General features: G+C 42.3%; 1 protein-coding gene across 1 annotated transcript in view; it reads right to left on the bottom strand.

Annotated features, from left to right (window-relative positions):
* The window catches only part of PRKAR1B (protein kinase cAMP-dependent type I regulatory subunit beta), a 121,884-nt gene that overhangs the window by 41,289 nt on the left and 62,805 nt on the right, over nt 1-17,790 (bottom strand). Inside the window, exons 5-7 of the mRNA XM_019542090.1 lie at nt 10,983-11,044; nt 10,234-10,280; nt 1,032-1,190 (exon numbers count right to left, since the gene is read on the bottom strand). Of these exons, the coding sequence (XP_019397635.1) occupies nt 1,032-1,190; nt 10,234-10,280; nt 10,983-11,044 (268 nt within the window). The remainder of the gene's footprint in view (nt 1-1,031; nt 1,191-10,233; nt 10,281-10,982; nt 11,045-17,790) is intronic.

The following is a 17,790-nucleotide window of genomic DNA, read 5'->3' as shown; positions in this document are numbered from 1 at the left end:
AGGGCCTGGCCATGTCCCTCCTCAGCTCAGCATTGTGGAAGGGAAGGGAGGGCTGCTCTAGCACCCCCTGGCTTCTAGTCTAAGCCACTGCAGGCCTGCATTTTTTCAGTCCAGAGGGAATGTCTATACGGTTACAAACTGATTCAGTCTGGACAGGTTACACTAACCTGAAAAGATTGAACCAATTTAGGTTCAGGCTTTTTGAATGTCTGTCCCTAGCCCAAAAGTCGTCCTGAATCTAGCAGACTATTGGGCTAGTGTTGTGAAGTCACTGCAATTTATGTTGCCAGTGTCACATCAGGAATAGACATATGGAACCACTATAGTTAAATGGCTGTCAAAGTTTCCGTAAGTCTGACAGCTACTCCACAACTCCATGTGGTTGGAATGCAAGTTGAACTTCTCTGTAGATAATTTGGATGAAAGGAGTCATTCCCTCAAGCAGCAGAGGCTCCCTGCAGCTGCTAATATAGTCTGAAGGCTACCGTATTATTTATCTACATTATGCCATGGCAAGTGTGTAGCACTTGGGGGAGAAGCAGGGATAGGAGATTGAATCCGGGCTCCACTGAGGTCAATCTGAATTTTCCCATTGCTTTGAGTGGGATCAGGATGTCATCCTGTTGTTCTGCCAAGAAGATTTTACACTGTAAGTATAAAGTATGCACACAGAAATATTCAGGGGATGGTACAGGAGAATAGTTGTACCTGACAACAATAATGGGTACGGGTGGCAGCTCAGGTGACTGATGGGGGGGCTCTTGAGGATTCTAGAATCTTAAATAATTATTGATACATTATTTTTCTTATTTCTGATAGTGTCCCTAACTCAAAGTCCCAAGTTACTTCTGTTTTGTGCTCTTTGCCTTTATCTTTTATGAGCTTAATTCAGCCCCATACTGTTGTCTGAACGTGAACTTTGTTTTGTTTCAGAACTTTTAGCACTGGTATAACTCAAATAAAGAATATGAATGCTGTGAGAATGCTCACAGCTACCCAATGCTTACTAGGCCCTTACATTTAAAACTTACCATTAAAATGCGTCTGTAGCTGTCCCTGTCGATGCCCCAAAGTTTGAGATCTGTCTTGGCCTTGACGGTAGCAGCTCTTGGTGTTCCATAGATCAATGCAAGCTCCCCAAAGCTACCTCCTTCTCCAATGCTGGTAACCCATTCTCCATTTACATAAACCTAGCGGTGCACAAAAAGAGAAGGAGAAAAGAAATACTTTGGAAACTTATTTGTGGTTCTCCTTCTCCTGCCAGTTACCTAAAAACCCATTAATAATTTCCTTTCTAATGGTCAATGCTGGGAGGCACAAAAAGAAGACAATAGTCTAACAGTTTCCTTGCTCAGTCACAAAAGAGGGCAACAACCTGCTTTGTGAACAGAATGTCAAGTTTTCTTGCTTTAGCACAATGACTGTATTTACTCTCTGAATTTTCAGCTCCTGTGGTTAATTGGCATCAGGTTTATTTCTTGTGTTCAGTGCTCACACAGTCCAAAAAGCAGAACTGTCACAACTTTGGCTTTCTATTAACACTGTCAAACTAGAATGGAAGGAGATTGGCTGATAAGTGTAACAAGGCTTGTTGGAAAACACCACAGCTGTGAACTGAAAAAAAAAATCAAAACAAGGAAAACATCTTCTGAAAAGGGAGATCTTTTTTTCTGCAAGCATGTTATCTCCAAACCTTAATTCAGGGAGTTATCAACTCTCCTTCTTCCCCACTCCCCCCAGTACACCTAGTTGTTACCAGATAGTTTGGATTCGACAAGCTGTAAATATAATTATCCTTCTGCTTCCCTTTATGCATCAGCTAGATGTGTATTCAGAAGATCTCATTGTTGAATTAACAACCATTACGACACTGCTTATACCAATAATATATATCAGAGCCATAACTCCTTCAGATAAAATTTCAAATCAAACCTTCTATAGATCATTATAAATCTGGATTAGTTAGCTAGGTAGACAGAGTGAGAGATGTTATATCATGCACTTACTGTACAGTATTTTGCTGGATGACGTATAATTTGGTGCAGAGGGTGTATGCCTAGTTTTACACACAATGTAAAACGTTTGCTGCAGTTGAGGGGCCTTCTGTGGATTCTCTACGCTGGGTTGAATTTCCCCCACTATGCACTGACAGTACAGCTTCTGAGGCATTATAATGCATGCTAAGAATATTATGAATTGTGTATTATGCAACTTGCATGCAGTCTTGTCACTATAAACTGCCACAATGGACCCTTTTTATTCCATTAGGGTGTCAATGAGTTTAAAGCCTGGTAGACACTGCAGGCATACATCAAGTGAAGAATATATCCCAATGTATTATGAAGCAGTAACAACAGAAATCAATGAGAATGAATATTGTCTCTGTAACAGCTCTGCCAAGAAAAACATAGTAAAGTGAACATGTAATTATTCTATTTTTATAGGAAAAAAAGCAAAAATGAAAACCTAAAGTAACACATAACCTATTACAAACGATGATGTAAAGGAACTTCAAAAAATATATTAGCATCTCATATTAGCTAGGAATGAAAAAAAATCACATATTTGACACTGCCAAAATATATGTTTTTGGAAAAAAAATATATGCTTTTCTCTAAAACGTAAATAATTTTCAACTGATTTATTCTATACACACCTTTGTTGTGTGCTGAAAAGATCTATACTGAGCTATAGCACAAATCAATCCTAGTGTGTGTTGCCCGGTGACAATTTAAGGCCTGATCCAGCTCCCAGTGAGGTCAACAAGAGACTTTACATTGCCTTCACCAATAACTGATCAGGCCTACAGGGCATGGGACAGGTGAGCTGATGAAAAACTTTGAATAAATAAAAGTACTACAAGAGAGTTGTATAAGTACCCGTGCAAGTGCAAGTGCTGAGCAGCAGAGGAAGTGCCAATAGTATAGGCCTCTGTGTTCCTGGCACATCCCGGAAACCAAGAGACAGAAGCAAAGGGTAAAACTAAACCAAAACAGCCAAGCAGCAGCCATCCAGGCTGCCAAAAAAGGAATACAAACCACCAGATGAATTTCTGCCTTACTACAGGGAAATGTCCCATCAAACAGTAACAACATTTCCTATCAAGCTGCTACATAAACTATGAAAGGAAAACCAAACGGAGCACTGAGTCAACTGCTAATTCTTCTCATGACGAGAAACTTAGACATGAGAGTGTTTTTAAAAAGGAATGAAAAATCCAAGTACTTTGCACACACAAAAAATCCCCAGCTTTAGACAGCTAAGTAGCATGGTGAATCTGGAGCACTCAGTCTGGCCAAAGTGGGAAAGGTAGATGAATAAAAATGAGGCACCTGCAAAATCTGGTAACTAAGTGGGAATAAATATTTAGAAAAAAAACCCAACAAAAAACTACCCTTGTAATATTTAATCATTGCAGAACTGGCCAGATTCATCTTCTGTTCCCTCTCACTGAAGCATTAGGAAAAGACAACCAGCTGAAAGTAGAATTATGCACTAGGTGCACCCCTGGTGGTTTGATCCAAAGAGGCGACCCATGTCCTCACTGAAGATCTGATCCAAAGCCTGCTGGAATCAATGGGAAAATTCACTGGATCTTGCCCTGAATACCAAATGACACTACATCCTTAGTTTGATGTGTATGATGGCTGGCTGCTGAAGAGAATTTGTGTTATTGCCTAAAAAGCACCATGCGGTAAAATGACTCGCTAATGCAAGAACTATTTCTTTAGGGCAGAAATGACAGATTTTGAATTATACATGGGAAATGTAGCATCCACAATTCTGAGCAGCAAGGTGTAACTTCTTGTTAAGTCAGTAAGTGCCATGTGGCTGCAAACCAGAGAAGAAAATTAAGCTGATGAAACTCAATGCACAGTGAAGGAAATACTGACATATATAATAGCTGTACTGCTCATCCACTCCCAGCCATCCTTAATGTTGCGATCTCACTTGACAAGATTCAGCAAAACATGTTTGATGTGCAGCTTGTAAACAGTTTGTGAAAACAGTCACCCTCACCAAGCATATCAAATTTAAAGTATTCTGAAATAAAATCAAATCTTGGATCTGACGGCACTGTCTTTGGGAGCAGCACTCTCTTCTCCAATAAAAATACCTGGTGCCTCAATCTCTTGAAGACAAAACAGCATTAAGAGCACCTGCTGTATTTTAAGAGGAAATTATACTTCATTCTCCAGAGCTGGCCCAGATTAACAATAAACTTCTGCCTTCAAGATGCTGCTGAAATTCACTGATGATGTATGACATGGTCATCCTTTCTTTTAGCAAAGAGTTCAACCACACTAAGGGGTTCCCCTCCTCCCCCTCCACAAAATTTAGTTTAAAAAAAAGGAGGAAACTGGGAAAGCTCTTGCTGCAAGATATAAAATAAGGCCTGATTAGCAGGTCTGTGCTAAGCTTCGGTTGCTGATTCGATTCGGTGGAAATTTGGCCCAATTCGGTGGCCGAATCACCGAATCCAAATCGAATCAGGAGGCCCTTTAATCTCTCTGAATCAAATCAGAACCCTCTGAATCGATTCGGAGAGATTCAGAAAGATTTGGCAATTCAGACATAGACCCAGTTTTAAACAGATTTTTCTACATATCTCAAGGTACCAGGTAGCTCATGAACACTGAGATGCTGGGGTGGATGGAGCGTCCCAAGGGAGTGTGTGGGGGGGTCCCCAATGCGCTCAGCAGCAAACCTGGGAGTGGACCAGCACTTCCAGTCCACTTCCGCATCTGCCAGGGAGTGTGCAGGGAGGCCCCCCGTCTCTCCCCAGCTCAGCGGCTGGTGCCTCCTGGGTCTGGGGGGCACCTGGGGTCCCCCCGCGGCTGATCACCAAGCCAGCAGGGTGCAGGGCGGCCACCCGTGCGCATGGAGGCAGACCTGATAGTGGACTGGAAGTACTTCTGCTCCACTTCCAGGTTCACTGCTGAGCATGTGGGGGGAGTCCCCCCAATGCTCCTGTGGGCAAGCCATGCCTGGTACCTCAAGGTATGTAGAAAAAACATTTAAACCTGTGTCTATGGCTGAATCGCTGATTCTCTGAATTGGCATCACATCTTCAGATTTGGATTCATCCGAATTGAATCGGGACAGTGATCCAAATCAACGAATCAAATAACTGTCCCCAATTCGGGCCAAATCCAAATCGAATACAGCCTGTTTCGTACATCCCTACTGATTAGGTCCTTCTCTTTAGAAAACTGAAGTATGATGTGGCAGCAGTCCAAAATTTCTCCTTTTTCCCTTTCCCAAACTGCCTGAGGATCTGGCTCATGCATTTTTAAGTATGCATAAACCCTAACCCATGTAGACACTACAAACATTGTGGCTTGTTACTCGAACAGCTGATCCCAGCTGTATGACAGTAAGAACTTATTGCTTTCATGTAGCTGTAAAGGAATGCATAGCTACAGATGTCCAAGTATGAAAAGCAATCAGCCTGCTATATTCCAATGATCAAAAGCATTCTGGATTTCTATTGTTTTCCATCCCTTTGGTATGAACACTGCCATTTTTGTGGGCTAGAAAATCAGCAAATGAGTTAATTTTGTACTTTTTCCTTTAGGAGGCTAATGGGATGACTGTTTTGCTATTGTACCCATCTATTCCTTTTCTCACTGGCTGTGATATGCAGTGGGCACTAACTATGAAAGGCAAATCCAAGTGACGCCTCACATAATAAACAATACAGTAGGAAAGCATCAGCCTTTGCACCTTTTAGATCTCAAACTCCCCTTAGGTTCTGCCTTCAGTAATTCCAAAGCCCTGCATCTTGTTTGTAGAAGGCAGGCTGATATTTTTTCTCCCCAAGGTGGAAAGGAGGCTCATTACTTCTCTCAAAAGCTAGTTCTGTCTTTTCAGACGTTGGGACCATCTAAAAAATCCCCCAAAACTCCAAATGACATGTTGAAAATGAGAAAGCGGAGATTGTGCTCTATATATTTTTTTAAATTATTCACTGGAAAATACCAAGCTGTATTTGTAACAGGGGAACTATTAGTACTGGAGACATTTGAGGGGTCATAGGTATTTTTTAAATATACAGAAAGGATACTGAAGCTCTTCAGAAAAAAGCAGCCTTAGATGATCTCATTAAACATCAGGGTTAATATAAAGTCCAACTAGTTCTTAACACCCAGTATCATTCATGCACTGGCTCTTTCATGGCTGCCGTTTATGGTGTTTTCTTTGTAGAAATTATTATGACCTTTAAAAACTATCCACTTTCCCCTAAAAAGAACAAAGAAGATGGTCTATTGCCTAAAATTGTTCCTTATACTTTTCCCTTACATTTGCTATAGAAGATACTCGAGTGTGATAAATAAGGAGGTTATAAAAGCACAAATACTCTCCAACTAGGCAGTTGGCAAAGTTTGTACTTGATCTTTCACTGTGGTGCATTTGGTTGCTGTTGCTTTACTAGAAGAAAACACCTGCTCATGATGGCATGGAGAGCTACAGTACTAAATAGAATAGGAAGTTGGTTTTTTTTAAAATACTGGTTTAAAAGGAAAGTTGGCAGTGCTTTTTTAAGTAAAAAATGTGAGGTTGTAAGATTAAAATAATAAACAGGAAGACATTTTTATATTTAGAAATATGGATTAGAGATTTTTGCAAGACAGACATACTTTAACAGGTACTTTCAACATCTTTACTGGAAACTATAATTTAAGCCTCACCAGATACTTTTTGGCACACATCCACCTTTCTCCAAATAGTAAAGCTTCCGGTAGACAATTGACTCCTGAGACTTAAAGCCTCAAGCCATTATCTACCTAGTAGAAAGTTTTTCTTTATACAGGGCCAGACTGGGAGTTAATGATCTTTCCTGAATAAGAGGCAATGCATTATTGTGCTGCTGCTGAAGCCCCTCCAGGAAGAGAGATTTCGGCTTGCTGAGTCTTCTTTCCAGTCTCATTGCTGCTGTGGTGAGGGAATAGTAACTGTGCCAGCCCCACACTGCCGTGGGCACTGGTGGCACAGACAAGGTCCTGCCATTGCCGTCTCTTCCTGTTTCCTCTCCTTTATGACTGCTGTGCAAGTGAGGAAGGTGGTACTTACCCTCCTCCGTCTCTTTACTACCTCGCAGGGCTAGAGATACCAGACCACAATACTGCGCACAGTAAATTACCTTGATCAACAACAGAGCACCACTACTGCCTAGTCTCTTCAGATCGATACGTTGCTTGACTAACGATGTGATTTCCCTGAAATTCAAGCAGCGGGAACAGAACCACTTCCTTAGATGTCTGCTTTTATTGCCTTAATGCTGCTAGTTTTATACTTAAATCATCAGCTCTGTCAAAGAAAGGATAATAAAAAGCCTCATGTGCTTGATATGAAACTTTCTCGGACAATCCCCCTGGCCCGTTGTTTGTCTCAAACTGGCAAATGTATTCATAAACTGCGTGATACTGCAATGTATTTTATTCCATCACAACACCTCCAGTGCTTATAGACAGAAAATATGCAGGTTTATAACACTGCTTATAAATTAAAGTTATTAATTTATCTCCTGGCAGGTGCAGAGGTGGGGATTATCCTTTTAATTTGGTCCTCATAAATTTTCAAAATTATCCACAGGGAGATTCATCATAATTCTTGGACTTATTAATTGGAGCCTCTTATTCTATCTTCACCCCTAATAAAAGGGAATTCTGTCCCTTTTATTCTACCTACATACTGCCTGTGATCTAATAAGTCTCTTTCCTCAAAAATCTGCAGATCATTTCTGCAAGTAATTTCTGGTATGGCTTGGTTTTCGTTTCCATGATGGAAACTGCTAGCTCAGTCACTGTGCTTCTTTCCGTTGGCATGGACAATCATGTGTCCTATCATTCTTTGACACGTTCAGAGCATATTGTTTCTTGGATCACAGGCTTGGGGTCACAGACCTATCTGTGCTTTGCAGACTCTGGAAACACAACTTCAGTGAGCCCAGCCAGGGGTCATAAACCTCACTGCATATACCCCATATCCACTGTCTACTCCTTGTTGCATAATTTCCACAAGAATGTTTCACCAGAACTCATTAATGATATTTTCCACCATTTTATGTATTTTCCACTGCCCTCTGAGCCCAAAGCATACACCCTATGGTGCACAGAAGTTGTGTGTGAAGGAGGTGGGTCCTAGCCACCTCCAAAACTTGATCTCTCTTTGGAATAAAGGAATTCTGAAAGAACCAGGAAGAGAGGATGCCAATGGAGATGCAGCGACAAGACATTCAGAGAACCCCACTTCCGTGGCAGTCAGCAATTTAGTTTATTCCCTCAAAAAACTGCCACTATACTCTGCTAGCAAGGAACAATACATTCCTGAGTAAAAAGGAAGTATCAAGAGAGGTCTGCATGTGAGTGAGACAGAGACTGCAAAGCCTCCAAGCACAAAGGAAATTTTAGAAGTAAACTTTGACAGCAATGCAGGAGAAAATTGTTCACTGTGGCTTCACTTTAGCAAAACACTTAAGCATGTGCTTAAGTCTATCTCTGTTCAAGAAAGTTTTCATGCATTTTTCCACTGACGTCAATAAGGTCAGCATGTCAAAGCAAGACAAGAATTGGGGCTGTAGGCCTGGGATAAACAATGTCTAAATGAACTCACTTCATTCCCATTTTCAAAAGTGACTTAGGAATGAATATAAGAGCCTGAGTCTCACCAACTCTCAATGTCCCTTTGCAGAAGCTTCACCAGCTCTCAAAACCTTCTGGTAATCTGCCTAGGATGAGTTTACCTGTACTCAGTAATCAGCCATTCATTCAAAATGCTCTTGGCACTTTAGTCCTACCCTGGGCCACATACAGTCATGATTTTGTTGAAGAAGGTGTATCACTCTCTCAGGAAACAAAAAGCCCCAACATTGTGCAACAGAGTTGTGCTCTGTGTGGGGAGTCACTGAAGAAGCAAAAGCCATTTTGACTGACAGAAAATACTGCAAAAGGTGCCTTATGCTTCCAAGGAAGTGTCAGTAATTTTTGAAAGACTGCCCTCAGCTGCTAGTACTTAGATATCTGCTGCTGATCATGATGGTCCTAAAACAAAGCCCCTGAAGTCAATGAGTTTGGGGCCATGCCTGAAGTGAATCATTTAAAAATAAATTTTACCACGTTTCTATAAATATCGTACTTGTTATTTTCTGGCACTGCAGATGTGGCAGTGTTTGATAGGAACAGTGAGTCACATGGATTTCCTGAGAAGTAACTCCAGAGGCAGAGTGTGAGGTTTCTGAATTCCCAACAATACCAATTAGATGGTCTCCTGACACAAACAAAAGCCTAAAAAAAATGACTTTCACTAAAATAGCCACATGCCTGCTGCCTAGATTTAAAATAAATCACTGCCTTCTTTAAATAATCCAAGCAAAACTCATCTAGGAGTCTGCATAGCAACATTGCTAATGAGACAGCCTGTCCAATCTAACAACTGTTGAGAAGTAAGATGTGGCTCCCAAAGAATGCATTTGGATGAGAGGCCCATACTGATGAAAGTTGCAAAGGGGTCGGTTTTCATAACGCTCCCTAGGGTATAGCTGATAAAAGGTGCATAGTTTAGAAACTGGATTCAGTGTTTCTTCCCAGTTCTTCCTGATAAAACTTCAGCAAACTCTGGTAGGCACTTAAGAACTGATTGGATGCTTTTAAGATTCTGCTTTTTATTAATAAAGTCTGTTGTTTGGTTACACAGAGCTCATTTAAAAAGAAAATTAAGGAGCCTCAGATGGAACTGGAGGCCTGAGGCACTCTTTCAATTTGAGGAGAAATGCACAAGTACGAGGCTAGGTGATTAAAGGAAATATTTTCCTCCTAGTTCATATGGACCCTCAGGTACATTCCAGCATGGTGGCCTGCTCTGCCAAAGGCTGCACATGCACAGGTGTGGCTATTGCTCTATAGATAAAGTCATTCACTTGGTTTTGATCCCATATTCTCTGCTCTGAATGGACAAATAAATTTGGCTGTAAAATATACCATTTATTAAGCCAAAATGACTTAACTACAGCAAAAATTGACTAATGAAGAGACCAATCCCGGGAGGTGACAAGATCCTTCATTTCAGTGGCAGCAGACGCACGATCTCAGAAACGCGGATGGATCAAGCCACAGGCAAGTACCATAAGCACAAGTTTACTATGTAAACTTAAAAGCAGCGTTGTTGTAACAGCCTGGCTTAAAAACAGAAAGGAAAGAAACTGTTTCCAAATGGGAGGTTATTAAAACTTACATCCACTTCTCCTTGATCAATGACATAGAAGTTGTCTCCTTCGTCACCTGGAAACAAGAATATAAATGATGACTGTTTGCAGAACGCCTGCTGAGTGGTTACGCAAATAATTGCCAATCTCCATATTGGAGTTGAAGCATATTTGCACAGTTTGCACAGTTGATTATATAATAAGAGGATCATTTCCTTAAACGTCTGAGCCTATTTCCATTCATGAACAAAAATATTATGGAGTAATTATTTATAATTTGTCTCATAAATATGTTAGAGACATAAGCTCCCTCAGGTCCTGCTCAACTTGTCCAAAACTTGCAAGCAAGTTACCAAGCCTGTGGGCATGACACAATAAGGTGCTAAGCACATGTAAGTCCCAGTGAACTATTTCCTTTTTTAATTATTCTGAGCCAAATTCTGCCAACCTTACTCAGATTGAGCAGTCCTTTACTTAGGGAGTAGCCCCACTGAAATCAGTGGGGATCCTTTTTAGTGATAGTATAATGGATGGTTTGTATCATAAACACGCTAGGGAACTCGTGTCATGGACCAGGCCCTAAGCATGGTATGCATAATAAAAAAGGGTCTGCCTCAAAGAGCTTAAATCTAAATAAATACTTGGGCACTTGTGGAACAAGATCTCCTTCACGTAAGCAAGGATGATAACATCTCTAGCCCCATTATTTCCTGATATATCAGACAGTCATAAATTATATCTTAGGAAATTTGTAAAGAAAAAAAGGGTGAGAAATTACCTTGCTGAATGACGGTTTCTCCAGCAATGTGTGTAACTGGGAACATGGCATCAAATATATCACTACAAAAGAAAATAAACACACACATAACTGAGTCAAATCTATTCCTTACTTAGGCAAAAGCCCTGAAGTCATTAAGTTGCACTAATCCTTCATTAACAGATTTTGCAGGAAAAAAAGAGAAAAAATGTTGTTTGTGACAGTATGTGGAGTACCCAATTGGCAAAAAATTGAGAGAACTAGTTCTGAAAGAACTGTGATTAAAACCAAGTTAGATAGTGATTTAACACACTCACCTAAAGGAACATCTAAAAATTATGCCTACTAATCCACTCTTCGCAGCATTTTTTAAGCCAGTTTATTCTCTATGTGGCCAGACGCATTTCAGAAGAATCCAGTATGTGTCAGTGAAAGCTGTTGGGGGCCTAAATGGGAGCTCAGAGTTCTTTTGAAAACTAGGCCCCAGGTTTACAAGCAAAATCTATTCCATAAAGCAGGATGCATTTGGAAGTGTAGATGATGCTAAACTAATGTAGCATAAGAGCTGGCAAGAAACAACTTTTACCTTGCAGAGATAAAGATACGAGGCCAAATTCTGATTTTGGTTACAGTCACAGTCTTTAGTGGATCTTACTGTGAGAAGAGAATTTGAATGATGCTATGGAAATGCTCTAGGGCCTTCGTACACACCACAAAATTGGCATTTAAAGAGGCTTAAAAGCCCTTCTGCATCACTTTAATGGCGTTGCTGCTTGCACGCTCAGTAGCATATTCCGCTTTACATTACTTTGGTATGTAGCAAGATAAAACACCTCCGAGGTGCTTTGGTTTGCTACCTAACAAAGTGCAACAGTGCATGGGATGCTGGAAGCCAACATACTCAGGGCTTGGGGGGCCCTGCACAGCTCAGGGGCTGTGGGACCCAGCGGCAGCCTGTGCAGGCAGGTTCCACTGAAGAAAAAAGAAAAACAGGGGGCCTGATGGGTTTTTTTTTCTCCCTGGAGCCTGCCAGCCTGCCTGAGTTGTCCGGGAAGGTGCTTCTCTCCACAGCTGCAGTGCCCCCTGGGACCACTCTGATCAGGTGCCAGCGGGCGGGTGCCACCTGGAGGGCTCCCGTGCAGCTCAGGGACCTCTTGGTCTGCCAGCAGCTCACCCTCCCCCCAAAGAGGCAGGTAAGGATTGGGCCTCCACCCTGGTGTACAGACCACAGGGGTTTAGTTTGGTTTGATTCTCCCTAAATTGAAGCAGTGTTTTAAAAAAATCCAGCGTTTCAATTTAGGGAGAATGAAACCAGATTAAACCCCTGTGGCATGTACAAGCAGCCCTAGTTACCCAAGTTCACTGTACCAATTAATAACTCTTGGACTTACCATGATCTTAAGGCAAGATTCTCACTGCCCTTACAAGGCCAGGCAGAAGACTCAGGGCCATAACCTTCCCTCCTCCCCATCACCTTAGGCAGCCTGCCCAGATCATCCCTTTGTAAGCTGGGGAAGAGGCAAGGCTCTACTGCTTCCCCTCCCTCCAGGGAGCTGGGAAAGATGGTGAGAGGCAGGGGCTGGGCAGAGCAGGGCTTTGCAACCCACTACTGCATCCATGTAAAGAGCTGAAGGGAATCGGTACCCACCACCAAAATGCGGAGCAAGAACAAATTGGGACTAGTCCTTCCTTGGACTTCTGGAGTTGTCCACATACATGTTGCTCATCATACACACAGTGAGATATAGTCTCAGTCTGGCCATAAATAAGATGAAGCAAATTCCTATCAACCATGAGCGCGTGAAAACAAGAAAGGAATTGAAATGTTTCATCAATAGCCAGAAGGTCAGCAACAAACCTGTATTAAATTTCAATCCCTTATATGGGTAATGCATGCTGTAAAATCCCATTATTAGCTTATTTCCTGTCCAATGGTTTCAGAATTTACTCAGGAAATGTTCACTCATAAGATCAAACTGGGCATCTCTTTCCTCTCCGGCAAGCAGAATGTTTCCACCGCTAGGGCTTAGATAGTGTGATATTGCCCAGTGTCAGGGCCAGTGTGGTGCTCTACAAGGCTAGGAGTGAAGGGATAGTCTTCATTTCTTGAAGTGCCAAACCACACCAGATGTTGTGTCCTCTGTGCCATCCATTAAGATGGTACAGACTGCCCCTGCCATTGCACCAGGACCACTCAGCAGGCTGATGCCCAGGACAAGCCCATAACACTGCCTTATCTCTGTCCAATTTCAGGAGACCTGTTCACCAAGCATACAAAGACTGTTCAGAAGGCCTAAGCTGATGGTTGTCCATAGCATGAACAGTGCAGAAATAGGACACTTCTTGGTCTCCCCATCAGGGGCACCCATGTATGAGTCTACAATAGACTGGTCTCTACAGTATGAACTGCATTCTCTGATCTTTTCAAACAACTCTGCCCAACAAAGTAGATTTAAATGGCCATAAATGGCCATGGTATATTCCCTCCAAACATAAGGCAACAGCTGGTGTAGGTTACAAAGCTGGCTCCTCTGCCAGCCACCCCCACCCCGATGATAATATAAGAGGACATGTGTGGCTGGAGCTGGCTGGAATGAGATAGGCAAAGTCTCACTGTGCTCAGTCCTGCTTAGGAGCCACTACAAGTCAAAGCTGCTCCTCCATAGCTTTAGAGCCAGGATTTAATGGCCCCAATTTGCTTGCCTGTGCCCAGCATAAGTTCTCAGTGCCCTGTTCTGCAATGCACAGAGCAGACAGAGCAAACTCCCGGGAACTGAAGGCACTGTGCCCATCAGAGGAGCAGACCCAAAAAGATCAAGCAGCCAAAAATAGAAATGGGATTGTGAACACCAATAATCCAAAACAAAATGTGACTGTTCAAGCAAGTTTGGAACCTATTTTGGGCTAAATGCAGAGGAAATTACCAAGCCTTTTATCTCTGTTTTAAAGTTGTATTTTATTTAGAACTTAACAATTGACTGAACAAAGAGTGCTTGATTAATTATGTATAGCACTGCACCCTCTCTAAATGTTTCCTATCTGATTTCTGTAACACCTCTTTTATCAAAAAATGTTTTAAAACTCATCAGCTAACACATTCAGCTGAAAGGATTGCCAAAGGTGGAATGGAACAGACTATGTTCAGAAATAACAGTTTTGTACTACCAAACTCACACTGTACTGCCTAAGTGCAAAACAATATGTTGTATATTTTAATGCGATCTTCATTTTTATGACCAAATTTAATATTTAAGGGGAAGCTTAAAGAAAGACATGACTGTAGCTTATCAAAAATCAAGTAAATGGGGGTTGACATTGATTAATATTAATATATAGCTATACGAAGGTACAACTGATGCCCAAATTTAGGTGAGCAACAATTATGTGTAAGTGACAGAGAACAGGTATTTATGCATTTATCCTACTGTGGGACTATGGTTCTTAGTATAAGAAAATAAATTAAGATTTTCAAAAGTTATTAGCATTTTTTTTAAGATTTCCATTTTTGGACCCCTAGACCAAGTACAGACAGTCAAAAAGCCCAAGGCTGAATCATTTCAATCTTTGCAGGTTAGTCTAAGCTGCATCGACTGAACCGATAAGCAAGTAATCAGACATTGACTTTTTTCTGGAAATGCAGCCACCTGCCTACAGTGGCCCAGGCCAGAAGCAGAGGGGTACTAGAGTATGCCTTCCTCCCCAGCTTGGGTGAAGGCTAGACCACTCACCTTGAAAAGGGGGGAGGGGGCATTGCAGGGGAGGTGCAAAGCATCCTGGGATTCTGTAGGACTGTGAGTTAACTTAAATATGGAGAGATCTGGGACAGAAGTTCAATAAATTGATTTAACCTAAAGCAGTTAAGTCTAATATTACATCCATCCAGGTTTATCTTAAACTGGTTTTGGCCATTTTGAAAGCAGTTTATGTGCACTGATCTTCTGTTGTGTTACAGATTTGAACCAGCTTCCAGTCACTTGTACCAGTTTACATGTAATTTCAGTTCCTATTCCTAATGTGCAAAGCATTAAATAGACAGACATGGTTTTCAGAAATGCTGAATATCTACCCACCAAAAACCAGACTTCTTTAAAGTGTCCCACCTACAGGATTGGCTACCAACAACTAAAGCGCTTTGTGAATCTACCAGTCTTGTCACATGATTGCACCAGACCTGAACTTTAATTTAATTCAGGTTACTATGGAATCAGTGTTGACTTATTTTTTAATTTTGTATTCACAACGTACAGAATAAATCAAAAAACAAATATGTAGTGCATACCATATGATTTTCAGAAAGAGTTTGAAAGTTTGGCCACAATCTTTTCAAGCTGGCATTGAAAATACAATAAGCAGACACATAAATAGTTTACCAGCATACATTTTTATGTTCTATATACAATTTCATGCTGGAAGACCTGTCCTTGCACTATGTGTAGAAAACGTATCTGGTTTTTAAAAAATAAATGAAGTAAAACAAGTGGAGCTCACTAATAGGATAATATAGTCAAGGCCCAAAATTTGACCTACTTTTTGCTGCAAGGTGTATAATGTTTATAAAACCGTTCCAAATAATCTTTTATCCATGAACAGAAGACAAACCTGCAAGTCCCAAGTGCTGCAAACAACCCTACCAGAAAAACCAGGTGTGTAGCAGAGGTAGATAAGAGGTGCTTGTATGATCAGGAAGTAAAATTTCTTGTTTCCAAAGCACTGTTATTTATATATAGGCCGAGGTACATAGCTATATAAACAATTCCTCCAAACAAAAAAGATGGGCATAAAACCAGACAAATGTCATCAAGTTCATAAAGCCCCAACACAGTAACATAGTGATATAAAAAAGGGGGAAATCATTAGTTAGCTCTTAGCCCAAATGTCAAACCGCTATGATTTCATTTTCGTTGTTATCTTTCTATACAAAAGATCCCAAGTGTATTGTTGGGTGACCGCAGTGCTTTGCGGCTTCCGGGAGGTAGGACTGCATGTTCTCAGACAGATGCTACCAGGGAACTGGATCCAAAGACTCTGGTGCCTGCCAATTACCTTCCCTACACATGTTGCTTACAAACTTCTGCCTTCCAACCCTACACCAAATATGGAACTACTGACCCCAAACATGTGGTTCTTTTCTAAATGCTTGGTAACTTGCCCATCAAGTGGAAATATATGGTTCATGTGCATGGGGTGGACTGTTATGAGAGAGGACGATATGTAGCCTGATGGCTAAGGGAACTGCTCCTTTCTAAAGTGGCAATGCTTTGTGCGTCATGTTCATGGGCGTGTTATTCAGAGGATAGAGTGAAGACTCCAGGTGCTTTGGTTTTCAATAATGGAGGCCTAAATCTGGAGGTGAGAGGTGTAAGGAGGGCACCCTGTGCCTCTGGGCCTTGGCAGCTGCACTCGGGGAGCACCCTCAGCACAGCTGCCTCTGCTCCCTGGTAAATGTTCCTCTCAAAGTTTCTTAGCTGAAACTGTTTTTGATGTCAGTACTGACTCTCCTCAACCATCTCCTTTTGCTCTCCAGGAGCAAAGCCTCTGCCACATTCTGCAGCTCTTCCACAGCCTTCACTGATTACTTCTCCTGGGGAGATGGCTTCTCATTGGTACGGTAGCTGGAGCCAAACCAGCATTTGAGGGCACTGGCAGAAGTCATATTTTGTTGCACAATCGGCCCCTTGAAAGCGCTCTACAGCTCTGTCCTAACAAGTGTACGGCTGCACAGCTCTTTAAAAGTGCCCAACTGCACAACAAATGAACCCTCGTTACATGAGGGTTCGGATGACAGCGCTCCAAAGCAAAGCACCTTCATTAACTTCTGTCAGTGAGTCCTGGGAGCAGAGCTGGGCTGCTGCCCCGATGCTGTCTTCAGGATGGAAGGGGGGAAAGGGGTGGAGGGAGCTCCATCTGGGGTTTGCCCACCTGCACTGGAGGGTGCAGCAGGTGGAGTGAAGGGGGGCTCCATGTGGGGGGCTCCAATCCACCCGCCCCACCCTCCAGCACAGGCAGACAAGCCCCAGACAGATCTCCCTCTCCTCCCTTCAAACCCCTTCTCATTCTGAAGACAGCACCAGAGCTGGGAAGGGGGGTGAGGATGAGACTAGGGGAAAGAGGCTGCAGACACGCAGCCAGCTTCAAACCAGAGCTCCATCTCCCAGCCCCCTGGACCTCAAAATGAGTATCCGCTGGGTCGGGGGGGATCACTGTAATTCATAGATTCATAAACGTTAAATGTTAGGGTCAGAAGGGACCTCAAGTCTGACCCCCTGCTCTGGGCATGAAAGAGCAGTGGGGTCACATGACCCCAGCTAGGTGCTTGTCCAGTCTCCTCTTGAAGACCCCCAGGGTAGGGGAGAGCACCATCTCCCTTGGAAGCCCATTCCAGATTTTGGCAACCCTTACTGTGAAGAAGTTCTTTCTAATGTCCAACCTAAATCTCCTCTCCGTCAACATGTGGCCCTTGTTCCTTGTTACTCCAGGGGTGCTCTAGTAAATAGAGCATCTCCTATTCCCTGCTGCCCTCCCCTGATGAATTTATAGGCAGCCACAAGATCACCTCTCAGCCTTCTCTTGCGAAGGCTGAAGAGATCTAGGTTCCTCAGTATCTTCTCATAGGACCTTGCCTGCAGGCCTCTGACCATACAAGTGGCCTCCTCTGGACCCTCTCAAGATTTTCTGCATCCTTCTTGAAGTGTGGTGCCCAAAACTGGACACAGTACTCCACCTATGGCCTGATCAGTGCCGCATCACCTCCCAGGACCTGTTCATCATGCATCTGTTAATGCATGATAAAGTGTAGTTAGCCATCACATTGACGACTCATGTTCATCTT

Source organism: Crocodylus porosus, unplaced genomic scaffold (assembly GCF_001723895.1).
Source record: "Crocodylus porosus isolate Cpor-Errol unplaced genomic scaffold, CroPor_comp1, whole genome shotgun sequence".
NCBI lineage: Eukaryota > Metazoa > Chordata > Crocodylia > Crocodylidae > Crocodylus > Crocodylus porosus.
The sequence above is the reverse complement of the archived record's forward strand: the minus strand, read 5'-3'. Positions and strand labels throughout refer to the sequence as shown.